Genomic DNA, 15,634 nt, shown 5'->3' with positions numbered 1-15,634 from the left:
CAAGCTAACAGCCTGTGAATGGGACGATACAATATATTCATTATGCAACACTGGAATCGCTTTTGTTTTCCATTCGCTCTGTTTGTCTTTCTAAATATCTGACTGGAATGATGCTCCAGTGTGATGAATGGCGGCACAGATTGCCACCCCCCTCTCTGAAAGCCGGCTCATGTGGAAGCCATTCATCACACACTGATACAAAAAAAAAAAGGAGTGAGAGAAAAGCGCTTGTTAAACAGTTCATGGAGCTGTAACTGTCGCAGAAGTGACCAACGGTCCTTTTACGGGCTCGTTTCACACCTGGTCGGAGCAGCGGATGACGTGTTCAAACGACCTGACGTGACACCCAATGAAACCGATCTTATTAAAATTACCCTATTCTCCCTTTTTATTCTTCCGTTTTGGAATGTGGACTCTAAAATTTACTTATGAAACGGGATGCACGCCACACCTCACAATCACAGACACACACAGACACAGACACACAGTGAACGATGGGAGCCGCCGATGAGGACAAAGACCCCCACCAGGAGGCCGCCCACGACCTCCCTCTGGTACGCAGTAGATGACGGAGCAGATTTAATGTGCACATGTCATAGTTTATTTGTGTGTCTTGAGAAGTCTGTATGTGTGTTTGTGCATTGCAGGCACATTTGTGTGTACAGGTACATTGTGTAAGAGTCTTGAGTATTTTTTCTTTCTTCCTCTTTTCATTGGTCGACTTCTGTATAGCCATCACTTGTAAATTGTGACCTGTCAAGAGTTTGTAAGCTGTAACTTTCTGAGAACTATTGTACTAAAATGCACTCAATAAAAGCTTTGGAAAACAGACAAGTCACTTTCTGGTCGATGACTCAGTGGGTGATAATTGCTTTCATTCACGATGAGTCAAGAATGCAGAGATGAAGGGTTATCATCCTCCAACATCACCGTCACCATTGTGTAAGAGTTGTGACGGCCAATGCTTAGTTTATAATGGCGGAGGAAATAATAAGCAGTGCTTCTTTACCGCCAATGAGCTAAAAGCCATCAACGAGCAAGCCATTAATCAGATCGCATGCAAACTAATCTCTAAGAAAAGAACAACCTTATTGCAGTCAGGAATCTTTTTTCAGTTGAGAATATTTTTCATGCATATATTGGATTGATGTACACACAAAATGCCCATAGATGTATAAAATATTGGGAAAGAGCTGGCGGTGGCAAAGAGGCACGATGGTTAATGAGGTGACTCAAAATATACGGTGAAGTATCCAGGTCACAGCTTTCCTCCACAACCACACATTAGTTCTAATTAATTAACAGCAACAGTACAACAGTGTCCAGCCTGATTTTAGCTGAGAGAGACTAAGAGGAAGCGGATGAGCTGCATTGATATTTATAGCAATCGGTTGATTAGTCGGTTTGTTTGCCAGCAGCTCTGGCAGAAAACGAAGGGAGAGCAGACTTTATGAAGACTGAGGGTAGATGAGGGATGAGGATCAGGTGCGTCTCATTGGGCTCAACCAGTCCGCCCTCAGCTGCAACGCAGACTATAATCAACAGAGAGAAAAGGAAACAGAGGAACACAGAGTAAAGCAACCAGATTAAGCATCATCACAGTGTAACCATGACATAAACGCTGCCACGGATCCCGATGGAGAAGCTTTGCAAGTTCAGTCCAATCCATATTTTCAGGAAATGCAGCTCCTTCTTGGTCAGAATATAATCTTGATTTATTTAGTTCAGTTTGTTTTGGTAAAAGGTAATTGGCATATAAAATAAAAAAAACACATTTTCTTTTTGTGATTTATCAAGTATTACTGAACGTAAGTAAACGCACTTTGAGCCTGGCACAAATCAATGGTCTCATATGAATTCATTAATCTTTTGATTTTCAACCCAAGAACCAGTGAATAAGAAGGCCGAATATATTTATCATGCAACAGTGTCTTTTTTTGTTGTCATTTTAAACATCTAATGGCAATGACCCTGCATTTCATGAAAACTTGTGGAAAGACTGGCATAAATCCAGATGAGAATCCGGATCTAGGGTTTTCATTTTTTCATCAATGCAAGATGGGGGGGTTTTTTTTGTGCTTTTTTTCCCATGCAGATTTCTACCAAACTTAGCAGATGCATATGTCTGACAAGAACCCACTGAAGTTCAATGTGGATCCGGGTATAGAAGCAGACACTTTCTGTAGTACTGCAAGAAGTCAAAACTACGTGAGATCAGGCTTCATCGAGGTTAATTATGTAAGAAGTCAAATAGGGAATGAAAGCATAATGACTGCAACGTCTCAAATTATAGTATAAAACAGTAGTACTTGAATTCGATTATAATTTAGAGCGAGAGTGTCAACACCAACAATTGATGCTCTCTACTATGTGTAAGAAATTATTGTTTTGGCAGTTATTTACATCTAACTCGAAGGCGAAAGTGACTAAATTTCCATTCAGATATATGCTAATGTTGCCCAAACAATGATGTAATGTAATTATTAACCGGCACACTGTATTTTTGCAGATATTGACAAATGAAAACCCAAAATATCCCCACAACATGGAGCAGGAGAACAACAAACTTCTGATTTGAGCGTTGCAAAGGTTTTCCTTTTACAGTAGGGTGTGGAAGTTTATTTAATGAGTTAAAGCAAGATTGGAATGTGGCGTGAAAGCAGGCATCAGCGGTGCGCGGGGGTGCATGAATGCAGTGGAGCATGTGTGGTGCAAAGTCAAAGGCAGGAACGCAGCAACGACAACAGACAGCACGGCTTTGGGAGTCGGCCACCAGCCAGGGAGCAGCGCCCACACCTGTCATAACTGCCACTGATTGCAGACACCTGCTGACTGGGTAGGCGGAGTTACATAAGCCTGGGAACACTGGCCAGGTGTTCTCAATTACCTGATGTCATCTCGGCTCCACCCATCTGAGGACCTGCAAGGCCGAGCGACCGGTCCCAGCAGGACCAGGAACCTGGGGCCGGTCCAGAAGCTCATATCTTTATTCATTGCCTGGTCATATAACACGCACACACACACATACTTCACAAGATGGGTCAAATTGCTCAAGGGACAGCTCAATGTCATGCGGATGCTGTAATTGCACTTTAAGAGCTCCGCTAGTGTAAAAGGCGTAATGACAATGGATGCTCTTTACGGCGTCTAGCCCCTGTGCCTTTAGCTTAATTGATTTAACTGTGTTACTTTAAGCGGAGCCATTAGAGCGACATTGAAAGATATGTGATAAGGAGAACCACACTAGATTTCTGTGTAAGAGAAAAAAGATGAAATGGACAGATTGCGGTTGGTGGAGCGCCAACTATAGATGGAGACACAGATGCGTACTAAGAGCATCCTCTTGAAAGTGTACTTTATGCGTAACAGAGTGTTTATCACTGGCAAGGGAGTCGGCTCACTTTATTTCACATTAAAGTCGCAGGAAGTTTGAAAAGTGACCCCTCAGCAACAAATCTTTGCCTTAATCAATATTCCCTGAGCAATCACCTGTGAGAAAGGGCTTGGCGCACAGCGGGGAACTCCTGCTGAAAGAACGGGCGCGCGCTGGAGAAAAAGCAAGCCATCCAGCGGTGAAGATCAGAGTGTGGGAGTAGAAAACTTGCAGTGAATACTGAGTGCAGCAGAGGGACGTAGAAGACTTAAAGAGAGACAGAGGATGACAAAACTGAAAGCAGGCACTTTCCAAATCCTTGCTCATGTATTTAGCAATAGCAAGGAGAACATGACATGACCAGTGCGCAGATCCCCACTAAGTGTTTGTTTGCCTTGTGATTTTGTCCGAGGCCTAAATCTAATCTCTTTGCTTCCTGGCTGCAGGGATGCACACAGCTCTCTGCATATTTACAGGAATCTCGGGGTCTAGGAAAAGCCCACAGCAAAAAAAAAAATTAAAAAAAAATATGCCCTCGGATATCTGTCTGAAAATGTTTCACAAGCCATACGGAAGCCTCAGAGGTTGTATGCAGAATTTACAAATACTGAAAGATGACTTAAAAAAGAGTCAAGTTTTACAATCTAATTCAGCAGTCCATATGAAAGCATCATCTGGAGGACTTTCTTTGGTGCAGGTTGTCCCAGGTGAAAGGCGGCGGTTCAGGCCATTTGATGCGTCTGTATTTAAAACGGCTCAATCGAGGTGAACATGAAATGCAGCCTAAAACGCAATGCCTGTTCACAACAGCCTCACATAAAGAGTGTGATATGCCCCGCATAAGGTCGTCCGGTAACACAGACTCACTCTGTTGGTGATCAGCCGCCACATCATCTGTAGATATCCTTATTAAGGATATGTGTTCATGACGGAACACATGTGCTCTTGTCTAAAAAGGAGACTGTCTATCGAGCCGGCATGGGAAGACTGGAGATAATAGCACTCTGGAATGTAACCCTTGACTCCCTCACAGGAGACCCAGTGACCAGACTATGACTCCGGGAGTATGTCTTTATTGAAGGTAAAAAGTTCCTCCCAAAAACACTTTTTTACTTGCAAAAGAAAAAGGAAGCTCAGGAGATTCTGCTTTTAGAGCTATAGGCATTATTTGGAATTTAGTGATTCTGATTCCAATTCTGCAAGGGCCCCATCCAACCAGTAAAGTAGAAATGACTTAAGCTGCATGCTTCCACCAAATAATAATTTCTCCTTTCCAGATTGGAACCAGTTCTTATTTGGAGACGGCTTCAAATTTAAGGATGTTGCACATCTCGTTCTATTTAATTAACTCTGCTCTAACAATGCATTTTGTTTGTTTAAAAATTAATATTTGATCGACATATGCAAATTTGGCTTCAAACTGTTTTGCTTTGTTGAGATGTCAGTCCCGAGATGAAATGTTCTTCTCCTTGAATAGTAGGAAACTTTATTTTTTTTCTCCCCTCTTGTGCATAAGAGAAATCGAGCACCTGGGTCAAATTAGATTGTATGTCTCGGAGGAGTAAATTTAATTATCAAATATACAATTACCAAAAGCAATCTTCTGTGTGGTGGGCACAATAATTTAAATGTGATGGTGGCACCTGCAGGGGTGAGGCATAATTTAGTGACAGTCGAGAGTGACGGGAGGAAGACAGTCCGGGAGAAAGAGGCAGAAATGGTTGATTGCTGTTTACTCCACTGGGAAAATAACAGCAGTCGACCTATTAACAGACTTCTTTGTCACGCTGTCAGAAATTAGGATATGGCTGATATTTAAACCCCATTTAACTACTGTTAATGCCACCCTAATTTTAAATATTTGATAGCATACAGGAGCATTTTTGCAAAATAAAAGAATCAGAAAACGAGATCGCAGAAAAACGACAACACAAAATACAGCCAAAACAAAAATACTAACAACTATACAGCGGGCAGGCACAGCAAAAATAAAACACTGCCAAAGCAAACAGAATACGCAATAAACTATCTAACAGTCGCAGGAAGAGAAGGCAAAAAAATAAAAATAAAGCACACCCACTGGAGGAAACCCCAAATTGGCAATAGGACATGTAATCATAATCTGGCACCAGAGTATCAGCAGGGCAGAGTCTACATAGCAAACAGTTCTAAGTGGCAAATGAATGGCAGGCGCATCTCCAGGTGTTTAGCGAACACTCCACTGGCCACGTCCACACTGCAAGACGCGAGGATGTCAGAGAAACGGATCACACAGAAGACCATGACAGTACTTCCATTTTGGCTAATGAACTAATCAGGGTTATATCTCATCATATTGACATCTAAACCGTTGTAGAATACAGATACAAGTTTGTAAATTAGATGAAACTATGAGGAATATACGATGAGAGGCCCTCTGCTGTTGTGCCGAAGTTCTGGAGTGAACAATGCAATCTGGAGGAAGAGGTGCGTTGTGATGGCTTTAGGATCACAGCTGTAATGGGTTCCTTCAGAGAGCAAGAAGGCACATCACCCCTACCCATCTGTACGCACGCACACACACCCCACCCCATGAGCTCCCTGCCCATCCCAGGAACACCCGCGGAGTCTAATCCCACACAGAGCCTCTCTCAGCTCTTCCCGCCTTCGATTGCTGCAAAAAAAATCAATGGAATATTTTCCCACCAAAATGAAAAGGAACAACAGACAAGATCCACACGTCAAGGTCTTCCTAATTAGAGGGTTCACACAAAACGGCTGCTTTTGCTGCACGGTTTGCAGAACAGAGGGATGGAGTTTGGAGGAGGAAAAATAATGGAACGTGAGCGATGAAGGTCGTGCACTTCCAGTTCGTTCCTCCCCTCTGTTTAGCATCAAAATTATAACTCATAGCATTGGGCTCTGACACCCATTTGAATAGCTGACATCCATGTTTCATGCCATAGTTGTGCTCTACGTAGCTTTTCATGTTTTTTGTTTCCTGGTCTGATGTATAAAGCGACACGCCGCTTTATCTCATTAGATCCTCCCTTCAAAGTGGATGTAATCCATTCTACCATGTTATTGAAAGGCCTTCTATTGAATTTGCTCCTTTCTAAGTATAGAGAATCGCAAATGCCCTTCACCTGATTGTTCTCACAAGGTGATCCAAGGCAGCAGATGCTAACAGAAGCTGACCTCCTTTTCTAATGAGCGATGTTGAATGTAAAATTTCCAACCAACAGCCTTTTGTGTCGAGGGGATAGATATATTTTATCTCGCCTTCTGCTTTACGGTAGAGTATATATCTGGATTATCAAGGTTGTATCGAAGGTTTATGAAAATCGTGTTCGGCTGCCTCATAAATAAAGCAGTATGTCGTAAAAAAAAAAAAAAAAACGCAGCACATTTCTTTTCTCCATACTAACAGCAACTACTGAGCGGATGCTCTTAAGGCCGAGCACCACACAGTGGGGATGCATGAAAAGCAGAATTGTGTATGTGTTAATGGCTAATTCTGCTCTGGACCAGCACCTGCCTTCTCAACAGACGCCAACTGGACTGAACGCCACGTCTCATCAATGCACTTCAGCAACCGTAATGGTGTTCAGACTTTAAGAAGACAGATTCATTGCACACTCACACTTTTATATGGCTCTTTTACTGACAGATGCAGAGTTGCATAGAGGAATGTATAAAAGACAGGCTTGTGACTCACCGGCGTTCTGACCGGACGACTAAATGAAATGTGAACTTCCAGTCACTGCTTCTAATCACCTAATCAAAAGAGACTTGCTGCCTTTCGGAACAGTAACGCTAAATCAATAAACCACACAATTGGCCATCCTAGCAACATGATTTGCAGGTTTCCGATTGGTCGAGAAGTCCAGGAATCAGTCTCTGATTGGTTTGTCAGGGTGCCAGCCGATGACTTGCTACAGCTGTATTCAGCCTTCAGAGGTTTACGCAGAAACAACTTGACTTCTATTTAGGGTCTAAGACATTTTTCTTTTCTTTCTCTTCACCTTTCATCCAAGAGGCTGCTTCAGTTCTAACTTTAAGCTATTGTTGTCTGTTCATAATGATAAACTGCCAAGGACTCATCATGGCACCCCGGCAGGAAAACAAACCACTCGTGTCCTCAACAAGTCCTGTGTGGGTCAATTGTACATATGCAACCTTTTTAAATTCTTACTGCGTTCAACAACTTCACAAATGTTTTACTCAGAATTGAAGAAGCCTCTAGAATAAGAAGTGAAAGACCCCTAAACCCTCAATCAGGAGTCTGATTGCTTCAGATTCAACCTTAGAAGAATACCTTGACCTGGATGAGTGAATCTACTTCAAGTCTTAAACCAGTAAATTCCTATTCTATCCTATTTTCCTGATGCCACCTACTCCTCCTCACTGACATCCTCCAGCTCTCCTCCACAGTACTGGAGATACTCTGGCTTGAGGTGTTGCCAGGATCAGGCTTAGAAACCTGGTTACCCTGGACAACCACGGCAACATGTCCGCCTTAATTACTATTATTTTTATCTCAATCAATCCATCCATCTTCCACTGCTTATCTGGGGCCTGGTCACGTAAACTACAGACTTCTCCCCAGACCCCCACCTCCAGCTCTTCCAGGCGAATCCCGAGGTGTTCCCAGGCCAGCCGAGAGACATAGTCTCTCCAGCGTGTCCTATAGGTCTTCCCTGAGGTCTCCTCCCAGTGGGACATGCCCGGAACACCTCCCCGGGAAGACGTCCAAGAGGCATTCAAAATAGATGACTCTCGATGCGGAGGAGCAGCGGCTCCACTGCGAGTTCCTCCCTGGGGCCCCTATCTCTAAGGGTGCGCAAAACAACACAAAACAGACTCTCCCTCACCCCCCCCCCCCCCCACCCCCTGCTCCCTTCCCAACTTTGAAGAGCTTCCTTTCATCTCCACGTAGAGCTAAAGGAAGAATGTCAATGTCCTCTTCAAATAGTTTTTAGCATCCCAAAATGTTGCTCAACCACGAGAGCAATTAAAGTAAATATTTTCTCACAAGGCTAAGAAATGGGTTTCAGTGGACCTATTCTCTTACATTTTATAATATAAGAGTCTATTTTTACTGTGCTTCTCACATGTGGTATGTGAATAGTATTCACCTCTTCATAAATAGTGCCTGATATGAACAAACTTAATCAACAATGTGTTTTTTGTTTTTGCTTCACCGATGCATTTTGGAATACAGTATTACAGGGTTGATTCCAACGATCGGCGAAGCAAAAGCCCAGTCACAAATGTTTGCTTTCAGGTCCGTGCAAATCAAATATCACAACTATGAGATTACCGCTGTGAGAACAATGCTAATGGAGGAGAGGTGAATTTCTCTGTTGGTGATCAAAGCACTGACAATGAACAGAAATAACAACAATGTCCCACTGGAAAAAAAAAATATATATATATATATATATATTTTAAATATAAGAAATTATTTAGTGACAGTTTGGTAATGGCTCAGAAAGTCGGTTGTCTCACTCTGCCGCCGCCTTATTGTTCTCTGAAAACCTTTTTGAAACAAAATAAATTCCACAGGTGTAAACTGCAAACATATCCCTGTCTCTTCGCCCATTTTCTTCCACACAAATCCCACAAGAATCTGCAGATTTCTGGGGTTATTTTTAACGACGACTGAAGCATCGGTCAAATATTAATACAACAATTTTACCGGTACTGAATACTTTGGGGAAAACAAATCATTATGTGTTTGCTTGCTACACTTGTTAGCGCTGGCTGTAGTTTTGTTTCTCGCTCTTCTGTCTGCTCTTTTATCTGCTGGCATCTGCTGGATCTCCACTTTTCCGTATGCCTCTCTCTGAACTATTTTGTCAGAGCGGGTGATTCGCTTTTCTTCTTCTTTTCTTCAAAAAAAAAACTAGGCCTCTCTTCTTGTTCACGGCAGTGGGGCTTATTTGTTCCCGTCTTTTTACCTCCGTGGAGACTTTTAAATATTCTGATGCGCTGCACAACGGGGGCCGATGCAGGCTCTGTGATGTGTCGTTTTGTACGACAAAGTAGTCAAGCATAATTTCAGAATTGCATCGCCAATGCCTGTGAATAGCTGTTAAAGCGACCGTTTAATGCTGTCAAATGAATCTGTGTTGGTATCGTATCCTTATAGCCCAAAGAATTGGAAATATCTTGGCGTGAACCGCAGGTTATGGATGAGTCAATAGAACAACTACAAAAAGCACTCAGCGAGCACAGACCTCCGCCGAGCAGCTCGTTCCCCTTCTAATTTGATTTATATTACACCATAATAAATTGTTCTTGGTATCTTTATACACCAACTATGAAAAGTAAAAGGGAATCAGAGATAGATTGAATAAACTTTTGAATAGGTAAATAGGATTTTCAATGTTAAAATTAAATATTCTTTACTGACTCCAATCTGGATCTTCATCCAGATGAAATTCGGTGGGGAAATAAAGGTCTCCACCCTACATGACTTTGTCAAGTTCCATAAACATTGGTCAATAATCAACCGGGATATTGAGGAACACATTTTGTAGCTCCATTGACTGCAATGTTAATGGAAATTTCAAAGTGATCCAGAATCCAGGATCTCTCCTGGATCATCACCGGCGGAGGTACTAACAGATTTGACACTTTACTTGGACTTTAAAATATTACTTTTGAGTGTGTGTGCAGATGGCAGATCTTTTGAAGGGAGCATGTCTGTTGGTGAGCAACAAGAGTCAAGAGGTTGGATGGAGGACAGACTAAGTGGCTCCCAGGGGAGCTTCGATCTGTTGTTAAAGACAGTGGATGGGGACACAACATCCTCAGTGCATGCTAACAGGAGAAACAGACACACAGTCTCGGTTAGCGTAATTGCTATAGACAGGCGGCCATCTTTGCATCGCTCCCTGCCTTTGCTGGACGCTTCGGTAGAGCGACCGCCTCCTTCGTTTGACATTCTCCCTGATGTGCTACAGTTTTTACTTTTTTATTTTTTTATTCTTCACTGCCCTGCTGTGTGTTCAGAGCCTTGTGTGTGTGTGTGTGTGGGGGGGGGGGTAGTTTTCAAAACTCCTATTAAAAAAATGTTTCTACCAAGCACAAAGTTTGCCTCCCTGCTCCCACAAGAACAACCCCTTCCCATGGTACCACCCTGTTCCCCCATGCGCCCAGGTGTGAGGCATTATCCGAAGTGATGACAGGAGAAGCAGAATGACAAACGATAACTGCATCCCCGTGGATGTCTCCATTCCATACGCAACCATGCCTTCCTTTCCTTTCCCCTGTCCTCCTCACTTATCGTCTCCTCCAGCACCCTCAACCTTGCCAGGCTGTCAGCTGCAGAGGGCTTCCAGGCAGCTTTCTCACTTTTCCAGAATGAACACCCCCCCCCCCCCCCCCTTTCCTCCGTTTGCCACGCTCTTCCTCCATCTCGTCTCCAAGATACCTCGCTCTTCTCCGGTAACTCAGCATGAATGAAGAGCACACGCAAAGCGCCTACAAAAGAAGTTCAGGATTTCCTTTCTTCCAAATGAATACTAAATACTTTTTATTGATTCGTCCCTCAGAGGGCGATTTGGTTTGCAGCAGTTACAGTCTAACTGTAGTTAGACTGCGCATGCGCCCAGGCAATGTGGGTGAAGTGTCTTGCCTAAGGACACGACGACAGTGCACACATGTGCCTCAGCCGGGAATCGAACCGCCAACCTAACCTCTTGATTATAGGACGACCCTCTCAACCACTGCGTCACCATCGCCCAGAAGGAGTGCAGAAGTGCAGCTCAGAAGTCCGTTTGATGTGTTTTCCTCTGAATAAAGGAGGTGCAAAAGTTTTTTTTTTTTTTACAATCTTCAAATGAACCAATTACAACGAAAGTGTGGTAATGAACATATTTTTGTTTGTAGGCATGACATCTGCAGCGTTTCCTTTGCATTATCGCGACTCCCAGTAAAAGAAGGGTTCCTGAGGGAGCTGAAGTCTGCACACAGCTGTGCTCGCCCCGGCCTCTGTGTTTACATTGACTCGTGACCTCTGAACTTGAGTCATTACTTACACCTGTCAGTCAGTGAAGGACTGGTCTCTGGAAGGGATCTGTGACAGCTGAAGGGTGAATGAGACATGCCTAGCACCCTAAACCCGACACTCTGCACTCCTCTGTGATCCCAATAATCATGACTCGGGATGACCTTTGACTTCGTAATTTATTTCACTGAGGAGATGTGAGCCTATCTAAGGCGCAAAATGTCAGACTGGAAATTAAAAAAACGAGAACCGTTGCTGAAGTGTTTTCATATTTTTGATGGGTTCTCTGGTCTGAACATAGATATTGTAAAGGTGTTTATTTTTCATTGGGAATATCTCGCTTTAGACATTTGCATATGTAGTGTAGTGTCTTTCCAATTTTAATCTGAATAATTGGTAACCAGGATTAGGACAGATTTTGGTTTAAACCAATGTCCTGGGACACGGAGGCTTTAATGTCAGACATTTCTGCAGTTCTGTATTTCCAGAATCAATTTGCTGAAACTGGCATTTGTGGGCATCTAACGAGCTTGACAGTTTCCTCAGGCATGAACTCAAACTTGTTTCTTGGTTTGTTCTGCAACATTTGAGCACATTAGCAGTCCTTGCAGTCATCCCTCTATGTTTGTTTATCTGTGCATCAAACTGTATGTTTTTCTTGCGCACTGCATTGCATTCATTAGCATATTTGTTCATTATACTCTCCATCAATCTTGAGGCCGAATCTGAAGATATCTGCTAAAATGAATCCCGGAAACAGCCACATGGCGTTGGTAATAATGATAGTAGTGTGCTTTTCCCCTTTTGATTTTTGATGCATGAACGCCTTTGTGGATTTAATAGCCATATGCTGGAGTTGCTGGAGTTGCTGTTGTGGCTGCTGCTGTTATTGCTGTTGATTGTTTTAAATCCTGCTGAGTGTTGGACATCAAACAGACCATCCAAGGCTACCGCTGACTGGCACTGTGGAGGATAAGAGAACAACAGAGAGCCTCGTGTGTGTGTGTGTGCGCAAGTGAAAATGCTTTAAAATGTATTTGCACGGATTTACTTTTTACTCTTGTGTATACATGTTTTTATCTCTCTGAGTGTGTGTTTGTGTGCATGAGTGTGTCCTTATTGTGTCTGCATGCTGCAGAACCTTCTACGGGCATTAGATAAGTTGCTGGGTCAATCCTCTGAGGAAGCAACCCATGGCAATCTGCAACCCAAGGCAGCTGCTCAGATAGATTTACTCCAGTCAGGCCAATTACTGCACATGGCAGACACGCGTTGGGGTTGGGGCAATGTGTGTGTGTGGGGGGGGGGAATGTTAAGCCAAATTGACTGTGTGGTCAACCTTAGCAGAATAGCATGCGCAGATGAGAGTGGACACATGGCAAGATTATCTGAAGGTCTTTGTTTTGCTGGTAAACTGAACGTTCTGTTTTGGCCTTAGGCGTGTTTAGTACTGCAACAGCCTCGGACTCGAAAACAACCATATCTCTGTTTTGAATCGTGCTCAGGTCGGTCTGTCTGGCCGAGACAGCAGTGTCTCCTAATAGGTGAGGTTATTCTCCCTCCGGGTTTTTCGGTAAACAGCAGAATTCATGGTTCCATTAATTACGGAGAGGCATCCGGGGCCCTGAAGCATCAAAGCAGCTACAGAACATATCAGTATGATGTTATTTTTATGGAATGGTCGGTTATTATTACCTCCTAGCATTTGCCTTTTGAGAAATGTTTTTTTTGTTTTGCAAGAACAAGTTATTCGCATGAAAGAAAGGATGAATTACCATTCTTTCTAAACGGAGAGAGTGAAACACATATAACCGAATTTAAAGGAAGAGAAAGGCACAGACGGAATGTTAGACCCATGCAAAGTAAAATAATGGTGAAAGGCAACAATTTCTTCTTCTTTCCTTTGACCTAGATTGCCCACGATGCAACTCGATCATATCCGTCATAAAAGGTTGCAGTTCGCTTGTAGTTTATGCAGCGCACCACTATTCTTGATTCCTTTCTAATCTTTGTGTCGGCCTTACTGCCTTCAGCATAAAAGACTGAAAAAGAAATACTTGAATGATGAGAAAATACAAACCAAAATGTGATCATTGAATTGTATATAAATGAGGCAAGGGATCCGCGTTAACAGGTAGTCTGCCAGTGTCAGGTAAAAGAAACTAGTTAATAAAATTGTGTCCTTGATGCAGATACATCAAATTACCTTTGATACCTGAAGCCTTTCCTTGAATGAAACTGAAGAAATGAAAATGAAATAGATTTGCCCATTTCTGTAATCCATAAATTAGATACATATTTAATATTAATTTAGGACCCACTTGGTCTGATTAATTATGTGGATATAAAGTTTGCAACTTTTAAATTTGAGGGAAAGTGTGATGTTCCAATAAAATGATTTCTCTGGAACCAATCAGTGATGCTGTGGATAATCAGGCAGATGGACCGGTCAGACTGGATTTCCTGGGGGGGGGGGGGAGACTAACAGCCCCAGAGGAGAAAACATGACAAAGGAGAAGAAGGAGTGGGAAAGAAGGGAGTTGAAAGGAGCAAGGAGACCACACATTAGGAAGAAGTCAACAGGATGAGAAAGAAGGGAGCAAAAGTGGCAAGTAAAGAAAATGACAGGAAAATAGAGACATGAAGAGGGTCAAGACAAGGAGGGAGAATCGGTCTGAATAATAGATGTGATGACATGCTGAGGAGAGGAGATGTCTAAAATAGATGAAAAATATAGAAAGATAAGAAACAACAGACCAAGATTTAAAATAAAGAGAAAAGACGCACAGCAAAAAGGAAGGACAGAAAATGAGAAAAGATAAAATAGGAGAGAAAAAAGAAAATAAATGTGTCTTGCTTGTGAGAATGGGAAGGGAAGGAACAATAGATAATAGAAGTGCAAAGCTAAATAGATCTCCTGCGTCTGTACCCGGGGAGATTGATGTGTCTGCTCAGCCCTGCCAGATAGAGAGGAGAGCTCAAGATGAATGAGATGGGTAAATATGTTTGTGCTCATCTTATATTGTGGACATAGCGATGATAACAGAAGGAATGTTATCATCTGTGTGTGTGTGTGTGAAATGCTGTTTTGTAGGTGTGCAACGTTTTCATGTGATGCTGTTCAGCAGATTGAACTCTGGAATGTTTGTTGTTTGTTGTGATTCATCCGGAGGGTATCTAAACGTTTGTTCTGTTTCCAAGTGTGTTTTTATTATTTTATAGCCTTTGTATTACATGTCACTCACATGAACATCACATCACAATCATATCAATTAAATGGTGCAAAAAACACAATTAAATCCTATTGTATTGTTGTTCATAGTGTGTGTGTGTATATGTGTGAGAGAGATTATGTTGCACTCAAAATTATTCTGTGAATGCTTTATCTATGTCTAAAGGATCTTTTATCTTCAGTCCAAATGTATTCTCTCAATGGGTTTATCTTTGCATGTGTGTGTGTGTGCGTGCTTTTCGTGCTTGAAATAGTCACATTTTAAAAAGGAAAAAAACACGTTCTATCAAAGTTAGTCTTTACCGTTTGCTTCCCGTCTATGTATAGATCACAGGCAGCTTCTGAGGCCGTTTGTACAACATCTGAGCCCTGCAGATACACAGCAGGGGGGGGGGGGGGGGGGGGGGCAGAGACTCGTCTCTGCGCATAAATTGTTTACTTCTAATAAATAAGTATGCCTAAACTCCGAGTGACATTTTTGGCAATTAAAATTCAGATTTCCTGAAGATCTCCGCAAAACATGCAAAAGTTTGCACAAAAAGTTTGGAATTTGCGTTGATGCATGAATCGTTTCAGTCGCTAAATCGTGAGCTCAGCCAGCCTCTTGCGTAATTGATCTGGCAGAACGATTGGGAAATGATAGATTATTATCCATTACGATGCCTGAGGTAGGATAAAAAGTTTAACTCTTTATCGAGGGCTCCATCTCTGTTCAATTCAAAGAAACTGGACCGGACAATGGAGTCGATCTTTTCAAAATCTCTCTCCGGCCTCTGCAGACTTTCATCCTTTGGATATTTAGAGGATAAAGCATAACAACAACACATCCTTGGGAATGTTTTGTTTTTTGTTTTGTTACTAGCTCAACACTTTTAGTTAGCAACACTAATGGAGTAGCTCCGTTTGTGTTTCACAGCCTGACAATGTCGGATGCAGAAGAGAAATTTGGATCCTCCTCACACTTTGAGAAATAAATTAGAATGATAATCGTGCATATAATGGGCACATTTTTGTAAACCGTTGTTGAACACGT

General features: G+C 42.4%; 1 protein-coding gene across 1 annotated transcript in view; it reads left to right on the top strand.

The window, feature by feature from the left end:
* The first annotated feature begins 494 nt into the window (after positions 1 to 494).
* The window catches only part of wu:fb63a08 (zonadhesin), a 115,643-nt gene continuing 100,503 nt past the window's right edge, over positions 495 to 15,634 (top strand). Inside the window, exon 1 of the mRNA XM_068748896.1 lies at positions 495 to 561. Within this exon, the coding sequence (XP_068604997.1) occupies positions 495 to 561 (67 nt within the window). The remainder of the gene's footprint in view (positions 562 to 15,634) is intronic.

This window comes from Brachionichthys hirsutus, chromosome 15, assembly GCF_040956055.1.
Source record: "Brachionichthys hirsutus isolate HB-005 chromosome 15, CSIRO-AGI_Bhir_v1, whole genome shotgun sequence".
In the NCBI taxonomy this organism is placed as follows: domain Eukaryota; kingdom Metazoa; phylum Chordata; class Actinopteri; order Lophiiformes; family Brachionichthyidae; genus Brachionichthys; species Brachionichthys hirsutus.
Note: the sequence above shows the minus strand (reverse complement) of the source record. Positions and strands in the feature narration are given on the sequence as shown.